The sequence below is a fragment of the Olea europaea genome, chromosome 9, assembly GCF_002742605.1.
Source record: "Olea europaea var. sylvestris chromosome 9, O_europaea_v1, whole genome shotgun sequence".
Taxonomy (NCBI): Eukaryota; Viridiplantae; Streptophyta; class Magnoliopsida; order Lamiales; family Oleaceae; genus Olea; species Olea europaea.
In genome coordinates this window covers 834,783-844,353 of record NC_036245.1, presented here as the reverse complement: position 1 = coordinate 844,353, position 9,571 = coordinate 834,783, and the positions used below count along the sequence as shown (strand labels likewise).

Below are 9,571 nucleotides of genomic sequence, written 5' to 3'. Positions count from 1 at the left end.
TCAACAGTGGTATGTCTCCGACACTTCTCTAAGACTTGGCCAGTTTGATAAATTCGGTTACAGTCATACAATATTGGTTGATTATTTGACCTAACTATTAATGGTCTGTTTCGCGTCTATTTACAGACAACGATGAGAAAACTGGCCAAGGGTACGTACAATTGCGCATGGTATCATCGAAGGGGTTTTACATTGGAAAGAGATAATTGAAGAAGATAACCATTTTTTAACCATGAGTAGTAGATCTAGAGCTCATTAACATTGATCTCTTTTTTCAATCGTATTAACGAATCAAATGATCCGTTATTCACGTGTCGTATAGCCACAAGATTTGGTACCATACGCATGTCAAAACAATTACTAGAAATCGATCTAAAGTTCGCTAGTGTTGCATGTTCTGCATGTTCTTTTCCTATCCGTGAAATAAAGGTGGACAGTATCATAAATAGTTATATACACAAGTCAAAAAACGTTGCATCATTTTTTTCTTACCGTGCAATGGAGAAAATTTGTATGCAAAACAGAGCTTATTTATACATGTTATTATTATTAATTTTATTATTATTTTTTGGAACGCTAACCTATTTGAATTTTTCTGCTTGTACATCTCCTTTTTTTTCCTTTTTTTTGTTTTTTTGGTCCATTGTTTAACTAGTCGTTGCTGTGTGTATTCTGTAAAATTTCTGGCAAAGGAATTCTGTACATAGCACTTCTTATCCTATTTTCACTAGGGGGAAAAAATCTATTTAATTCAATCCCTTATTTTCTATTTCACCTCACCAAGAGAAAGGGGAAGTAAGACAAATCTGCACAACCTGTACACTAAATGAATAGTGCTACGTAGCAGACCACATATCTCACAATTGGTTAAAAATAAATGTCCGCTACCACTTAAAACCAGTGTTCTAAAAGGCGTAATACGTGACAATACGTTAATGCCAAGCTAAAGACAATGCAAGATTAGACAAGGCAAATGCGTAAAAAAACGTTAAAAAGTATTTTCTTATTTTAATATTATTTTAAATTTTTAATCAATAAAAAATTATTTAATAATTATAAATTATTCAATAATTATAAGTTTCAGCTTTAAAAAAACAATAAAAAAAAAATTTCTAATAATGCACACCTTGACACCTTAACCTTGTCTCACGTCTGTTGACCGCCAAATAAGGCACCAAGCAGCACCTTAGCCTCACGCATTGACGCGCTATTTAAAACACTACTTAAAACTGAAGATAAACATCAATAGTGTGACTTATGTCTCTTGCGAGGGTGGCATACCAGTCGAGGAAGGCCTACCACTCGGTCAAGGTTGACCGCAGTGTTGGAATACACCACCCATGGTTAAGAAATGGTTTATCTTCTCCAATTTTGTCTCTCCAATGTAAAACCCCTTCTACGGTAGCATGCACAATTGCAGAGACATTTTGTTCATTTAATAATTATTTACAAACATTCTAGGCGCACGACAAATTTATTAAAACTGTCTATATGATATTACACAAGTTCAAGAAACAAAATTTAACAAATTATGTATTCAAGCATTACCAAACCCTAAAAACTTCCATCCGATATCATATTGTTGAGTTGCATTCATGCATACACCAAGGGATGGTGGAAAGCCTTTGCTCTAGTTGATCTCTAGCGTACAGCTCGAGATCTCAAAACCATATGCTCTATGTCCATAATTGGCTATTTAGCTCCAGCTTACGCTATAAAGCCAAACAATCATTCACCTTAATCGCCTACATAACTAAGGACGAGTAAGTAACGACGCAGATTGCCAGTCCCTGAAACCCCGGGAAATAAAACAGTTACAATGTGAACTATTTCTGGAGGGATACGCAAAATAACTAACTTGGAAGCAATAATAAGATGAATATGCACAAGTACCTCGAGAAAGGCCTTCGTATCATGGGCATATGTATTCAGAAAAATTCACTTTGCCGAGATAAACAAGTTTCATTTCCTCCCTCCAAATCTGCAGTGAAGAAAGTTACAATTTATGGTTCACTTGTTTAGAAGGGAAAAGTTAACGGATACCATATACAATTCAAGCAAATACCATATCACGAAATTCCAGCCGAATATGAGGGACATTTGTCCTGTGAATGTCGTTTCCATCCGGGCCTCTCTTGAAGTACTCCTTGCCTATCCAGTGCGCCTGATAACAAATTCAAGGCTCAAGCTAAAAACTTGGAAACTGATTTTGAGGTCACCAAAATATGGGAAATTTCCAGAAATACCATATACCTTCAAAGCATGTGAAAAACCAGACTGATACACTGAATTACGGGCAATCTCGCATAAATCACACGAACTCAACTTCCATACCTGTAAGAAGAAAAACGATAAGAGACAAGTTAGAATTTTATCAACCAAATCCATACAATGTGCAAAGCACGAGAACGGAGTACTCACAGAGGCAGCAATACTGTACTCTTCCACCAGGGGTTCTTTAGTTAAGTGGATTTGTAATGGATCATCAGTCGAGAGGGAAACGTTGAGACCCCTCAGGAAAAACATGGGGAATGGATTCCGATGGTAGTCTAAGAATAAAGAGTTGTTGCTCAAAGGGGACATAGCCAGACCAATCTGATGATTAACACGTCATTGTAAACCATTAGAAACAACCATATGATCAAGTGTATTTACTTATTTTTACATTTTTCTTCTCACCTGAGCTAGGTAGTACAGATATTGAAGCACAGGAGATTTTCTCAGATTGATTCCATGTGCAATATTATGAGCAGTGAGAAATGTTGCAGCAAGGTGGTCAATGTCACCAGCCTGATTATGTTAATAACTTCTCAGGTAGCTGAAAATTGAAATTATAAAAAATGAAGCTTCGACTGCTTACCTCTCCAGAATGTGGCCGGAACTTAATAGTCGTCATGCCCTTTGACTCACGTAGCTGAGATGTCCCAGTCATAAGTTAAAATCCAAGGAATTTAAAACAGAATACAGGAAGTTCGGTGAACTGCGCAATAAAAGTAATAACAGGTATAGTTGAAACTCCTTGGACATTCCCTTTACCGTGTAAAGACTGGTTAGCATTTTCTTTAGAAAGATAAAAATGTTCCTATTATAAAATGTCAACAGAAGTACTCTATTTCGTCATTTAAAGTAAAACAGTTCTGTGTAATCCAGGTGTCATTTCTAGCAACAAGATGCTATGACATGGCAGAGTAATGGTATTTCAATGCATATGACATAACTCGATTTGAATCAAGTTACACCTGAAAATGCTACAATATACACAATGGCATTCGAGCTAGCATTGATTGAGAAAAATATCTATGAAGTTATGATGTACACCTTGTTCAAGGTATAGAGATTAGCATAACAGTAGTACACGTAATATGAAAATGCAGGATTGAATATATTGGTCCACTGTGCCGGTGTAGGCATGTGTTTCGTTGGTCGTCTTTCGGGCTTACTTTCGTCATCAACTAGATCCAATCCAACAACCTGTTAGAACAAAGATAACGGAATTGTAAGAGTAAAAAAGATACAAAGGAAAAAGATACAGAGAAGGAAAAACAGATGAAGGTGGTTTGCAAACACATTCATAACACCCAAAAGAGTACCACAAAAATAATTAATGAACCAACAGGAATGACAAAAAGAATTGAAACAAAATGTATTGCCTTGTGGAGAACTCGGGCATGAGGCTCAAGTAATTGAACTTGCAGCGTTTAAATTTTTGGTTGGTTCAGTAGAATAGTTAATGAATGGAACTTTCCTTGAGAACCACAGATATTTTTTAATATGGATAACTTGTAATAAGTTGCATCACAATAATTATAAGATAGGAGCAGACAAACCTGTTTCAAAAAAACATGGAGCTGAGGATGAGAATCTGGATCAATAGTGACCTCGAACAGAGGTAGAAAAATATTGTCAAGAATGTTCTGGAAAGAAGTCACAATTCCCATCTCCTTGTAAACATTGTAGAGTCTTGGAAGCTAGATGGTAGAAGTTCCAGAATGAGAATGAAAAATACCCAAATTTCTGATTTGGAAATAAATTAAATTGCACATAAAACCAACATACAAGAAATGAGAAAGGGAACATTAAAGAAAGTATATCAAAATTTTTAAGCACTGGACGTGAGGAAAAGATTCTCTCTCTCATAACCACCATACTAATTCTGTTTCAATCTTATCAATTTATATTTCACAAGAAAAAGCAGAGAATAATTTGATTGCAGTTAGAAAGATTTTCATGGTGATGGTTTCAGAATTTCAGTCTGAACTACTAGAAATGGCGGCCTTCATATTCTAATGTAGCCCAAAATCATCTACGTTCAATATACCCGATATTGCAACTTGAAATAAGGCAAAACTGTCAAGTATTCAAATAAGAATCCATCAATATTTCAGATTGCTTGCTATTTCAATCGAAACAATATAAATTCAATCACTTTTTATCCCACTTTTAATAAAATTAACTTTCCAAATTTTTTCCAGACCTGGTGCTAAATATAATCACCATAACTGTAAGATGTAGATATTTTCAGAAGCTCGTTGTATCCAGAAGTGTTACAATTCGTATACTATAGGATGAGAGGGAACCAGTTACCTGAATTAACCAGACAACATTCTCACTGTACAATTCATTATTTACTATCCAACTTGCCAGCTGGTCCCACTCACTCATCTTTCTGCCATATATTGATATTCGATACTCGGCCATCTGTATTAGAGTGAGACATCTTAAAATGAAAGATTTTACATGTACATTTTTATTGTTAACCATACGACAATTGTGTTCCCTCAAACGGGTATAAAATTAACTGTATACATTTATTGTGAAAAAAAACATTTCAGGAAAAAAAAAAAAAAAAAGATACTCAAATTTACTGTTTACTGATAATGATAATTCATATCCTACTCACTCATCTTTCTGCCATATATTGATATTCGATACTCGGCCATCTGTATTAGACTGAAACGACATCATATAAACAAAAACTGGAAGATTTAACAAATACATTTGTATTGTTAACCATACGACAAGTGTATACCCTGAAAAGCGTAAAAATCAACTGTATACATTGAATGTGTAAATACAAATTTCAGAAACAGAGCGAGACTCAAAATTTATCCTATACTGATAATTCATATATCTTGCTAGGGTTATCCGACATTTTCAGCAATGTACTACTAAATACCACCATTAAGTATATTTTAAAAGCATCCATGATATCAACACCCAGTAAACAATCTATGTAATACAAACTGAAACAACTCCCTCCAAATTCCGGTTCCCCAACCTGCCCACCAAAAGAACTAAAGTGGATCCTGCTTTCATAAAAATATGGGAAAATTGCATTATCGGTCCCTAACCTTTTCAATTTTTGCAGACTTTAATCTAACTTTTATTTTGTGCCAGCGGAGATTCCTAACATTTCATAAATATGCACCTGAGATCCATATGGATGGAAACCGTCCAAAACACCGTCAGTCAACCAAAGAATTAAGAAATCAACATCCAATAAAACTGTCCAAAATACCGTCCAAAAAGGTATGAGCATCTAATAAAACCGTCGCGATAGCAAATAGTTCAAGGAATTTTCTCGATCAACTGACGGTGTTTTGAACAGTTTCCGTCCAAATGAATCTCAAGTGCATATCTATGAAAGGTTAGGGACTTTCCCTAGCACAAAATGAGGGTTAGGGTAAAGTCTGCAAAAAACGAAAAGGTTAAGGACCGTTGCTGCAATTTTCCCTAAAAATAGTAATCATCCAATAAAAATTACATATACTAATATTAACAGGAAAAGGGAAACCCACTTGATATTTACTAGCTTCCAGATCAGAAAAAACTTGCTTAGTGAGTTCACCGAGGAACCGACCTGTTGGAAACATCACAAGTTGTATTAGATATCCAAGCTCAAAAACAGAAGTCTAGGGCTAGTACAAGACATCAACTATAGATTATAGTGACTCCCACAATTGTTTCTTAGATGAGTATTTGAGTTATAACTAGATTTCAATAGCCCCAAAAGATCAAGAGAAAACAACTTTAACATATTCCAATCATACTTTTGCATTTAGGAGAATGCATTTGCTTTGTTTAATGCACTTGCTACTTTTTAGTGTTGCGTGATGGTAATATTTTGAGACATGGTGAATTGTTATATTGAGGTATTTATGGATGATTTTTCAATTTTTGGGAATGCGACTGATGATAGCTTGAAAATTAATCTTGTGTTGAAACTATGTAAGGAGACTAATGTTGTTCTACATAGGAAAAAAAATATCACTTCATGGATAAGGAGGGTATAATTTTTGGCCCATCGAATAGATGTTGATAAAGAAAAAAATACAGGAGATTGAGAAATTACAGCCACGAAATTTAGTGAAGGAAATAAGAAACTTTCTAGGACATATATATTTCTATAGGAGGTTCATTCAGGAATACTCCAAAATAACAAAACATCCATGTAGCTTGTTCGAGAAAGATATGTCATTTCATCTGTTTGATGAGTGTTTCATTGATGCTAGTGAATATGCAATGGTAGTAATGGGATGGTATAGGGATAAAATTCTTCATTTTATATGTACAAATCAATTATGTTACTACTAAAAAGGAGATGATGGATGTAGTCTTTGCGTCTGAAAATTTTCGTTCTTACCTCATTGGGTTAGTGATAATAGTCTACATTGACCATGCTGCAATGCAGTATCTATTTGAGAAGAAAGATGCCAAACCCACGACTGATTCAATGTTATTGCTACAAGAGTTTGATATTGTGATTTGGGATAAAAAGAACAAAAAGAAATTAAATATTAGATCACTTATTGAGGCTTGAAAAGACAAATGAGGCTGAGGATGCAGAAATCAATGAAGTATTTCCTGATGAGTAGCATATGAGATTGGAGAGCCACTTGGTCCTAGAAAGTTAAGTATCTTGTCAGTCAAATAGTTCACTAGGAGTCCATTGATCAGGGAAAGAAAAAGCTTCTCCACGATGTGAATTATTTATTTATTTTTTATTTTTGAAGAAGGTGTACTTATACCGAAAGGTGCCATATCAAACTATTAGAAGATGCATATTTGAGGATAAGATGAAACTGACTTCTAAACGAGTCATTGCTTCGCCATATGGTGTACATTTTAGTATTGTCAATACAGCTACCGAAGTGCTTCAGTATGGTCACTTTAGTCGTACGGTTACCGAAGTGTTTCGAAAAGAAGATAAATTATAAGTTATGAAAAATTTGGCAGAACAAATGGGTGATAAGAAAATGACGTGTGTAGATTAGAAGCCCAACAACTCTTATAAATATATGACTAGTTAAGCATAAAATCCTTCAATAAGCACATGCAAACTGTAAATTCTCTTCCAATCTTCAAAAATCTTTAGAGCAATAAAAATGAAGTAACACCATCTTTTTCAAAACATAATTCCCTACCACTACTCTCAACATAGCCCTCAAATTACCCCACTAACATCGAACAAGAAATTCCTAAAATCTTATTTACAATTTTAAGTGGACAGAAGATTTTTCCTGTCCTTATCTGGTTGAATTAAGAGGTCTAAGTTGCCTGAAGAGAGAGGGAAATGTTGTTCTAAAAAAGAGATACACCTGATTAATTTATTGCTTGAATACCTAAAATGATTTTTTGAAAACAAATCCATGTGATCCTTCCCGTGCTTATGTTTCTCAGATTCACCAGCAATGCACAATCGGCTTGCTCTTAGCCATTCGATATAACTTTTGACGGATTTGGAACTTTCCCATTTATCTATATATATACATTACCAGATTTGAAACCGAAACAAGCTTTTTCCATACTCAGATCTCTCAATTTTCGCTTATTGTGCTATAAGTTTCCAAAACTTGTTCTAATTTCCATCTTTAGAAGGTGTTGGGTTTTTTGATACCCAATAATCCGGGCGATGATTTAAAATAGTTGTCGGATTATTTATCGACACCATGGACTTGGCTCAACTCGGAGATGAACTACACTTTTGGATGGTTCGGGTTTGGGTTGAATGATTATTTGGTTAGTTGGACCATTTAGTGATTATTATGGAGTTGAATATTGGCCCATTAGTTTAAGTTAATTGGTAGCCCACTTAGTGAACCCTAGGCCCAATTAGAGTGACCTAAACTAACATATATATATGTATTTATCTCCCAGCCGTTTTTTGGTAGTGTGTGTGTGTGTGTGTTGTAGCAATGGAGAGGAGAGGCAACCGAGAGAGAGGGAAGCCATGTGAGGTTGTGAGTAAGATTCAACCAGTGTTCTTCTTCCTCTCCATACCTTTGTGGATTGCTAACACCACCACCATTCTCCTTTGTGGGATTTGAGAGAGTTTGGACAATCCAAAGTGAAGGTGAAAGTCTTGGGTCGAGCCAAGGTAAATCGGTGTTCGTTTGATTGTTTTCTGAGCCCGGAATCAAGATTTATCGAAGAATTTCCGCTACAGAAGGCCATACTCAGACAAGACCATGGCTATTCGCATGGCTCGTATTATTCAAAGTAAACAATTTTTTAGGCGATTTTCAAAAGAAACTGATGTTCCAAAGGGACATGTTGCTATTTATGTTGGGGAGATTCAGAAGAAACGCTTTGTTATTCCCTTAACATACTTGAATCAGCCTTTGTTTCAAGATTTATTAAGTCAAGCTGAAGAAGAATTATGATTCGATCATCCAATGGTGGCGTTACCATTCCATGCAACGTTGATATTTTCACTGAACTCACGTCTCGCTTGAGAAGAATATGAGATTATAGACTAATTGTTCTCTGTAGAGTACAATTTTGTAAAGAAATAGCTTATATAGAATTATCTTGCATTTGTTTCACTGCTCTCTCAACCGAGAAGGAATTTGCATAGGGGCACATTGTCCTATGAAAAGTGTAAACACAGATATATTCATCGACAAAGTTAATTGTTAACTTTAATTTAGATTAAAATTTAGATTTCAATCGATACCAAATAGGACTTTATCTAAAAAAAATACAAAAAACAAAAATATCAAAAGTTGGGGGTTCACGTGACCTCCCTCCCCGGGTCCGTCCACAGTTTGATTGTAGTGGGAGAAAACAAACTCAAAGTTTGAAATAGAAATTTCCAAAAGAATCTTTTAGAAGTCCTTTAGTACAAACATTGGTATAATGAAGAGCACCTACTGCGAAGTTTCTCGAGCAAAATGCTAATCAATCTCATTATGTTTTGAGTGAGACATGTGAATGGCACTTTTATTGTCATTATATAGATACTGTAGCCATGTAGCTTCAGCAGAAGTGGTGGCCAGGGATCACTATTTTGAAAAGATACACAATCTGAGATAAGAAAGATGCAATAGCCGGTTGTGCTTGGCAATCCAAAGAGAATATTGCCCTTTAGTCTAGAGGCTGATTAGTTATCTATGACTATTTTAAGAAGTAAAAGATTCCAAGCCTATAATTCAGGACTGTATTCATTACAAAATTTAGGTATTCTGAGCTGATTTAAGTGTAAAAGCACCAACAAATTGGAATTGTGACTTGAACTTTCCTAGCAATTCGAGACTCCACTTCATGTAGAAGAAATTCATTGTCAAACTGA

The 9,571-nt window shown here is 35.1% G+C and overlaps 2 protein-coding genes and 1 pseudogene across 4 annotated transcripts in view; 2 read left to right on the top strand and 1 right to left on the bottom strand.

Annotated features, from left to right (window-relative positions):
- Positions 1-206, top strand: part of LOC111400095 (topless-related protein 4-like) — a 3,287-nt gene extending 3,081 nt beyond the window's left edge. The window contains exon 10 of the mRNA XM_023027544.1: positions 127-206. Within this exon, the coding sequence (XP_022883312.1) occupies positions 127-206 (80 nt within the window). The remainder of the gene's footprint in view (positions 1-126) is intronic.
- Positions 207-1,397: 1,191 nt separating this feature from the next.
- Positions 1,398-5,888, bottom strand: LOC111399348 (AMP deaminase). Of its 3 annotated transcripts, none has more exons than XM_023026605.1 (11): positions 5,799-5,888; positions 4,585-4,698; positions 3,828-3,968; positions 3,319-3,471; positions 2,861-2,914; positions 2,680-2,790; positions 2,422-2,595; positions 2,254-2,334; positions 2,066-2,164; positions 1,894-1,981; positions 1,398-1,790 (listed from the first exon to the last, which is right to left on the bottom strand). In XM_023026605.1, the coding sequence occupies exons 1-10, from the start codon at positions 5,871-5,873 to the stop codon at positions 1,913-1,915; spliced, it is 1,071 nt and encodes a 356-aa protein (XP_022882373.1). In that variant the 5' UTR covers positions 5,874-5,888; the 3' UTR covers positions 1,398-1,790; positions 1,894-1,912. The 3 variants fall into 3 exon arrangements, with proteins under 3 accessions (XP_022882373.1, XP_022882374.1, XP_022882375.1); XM_023026606.1 differs by having other exon boundaries at positions 4,585-4,940; positions 5,799-5,881; XM_023026607.1 differs by lacking the exon at positions 4,585-4,698.
- Positions 5,889-8,450: 2,562 nt separating this feature from the next.
- Positions 8,451-8,841, top strand: LOC111400012 (annotated as a pseudogene).
- The last annotated feature ends 730 nt before the right edge of the window (positions 8,842-9,571 follow it).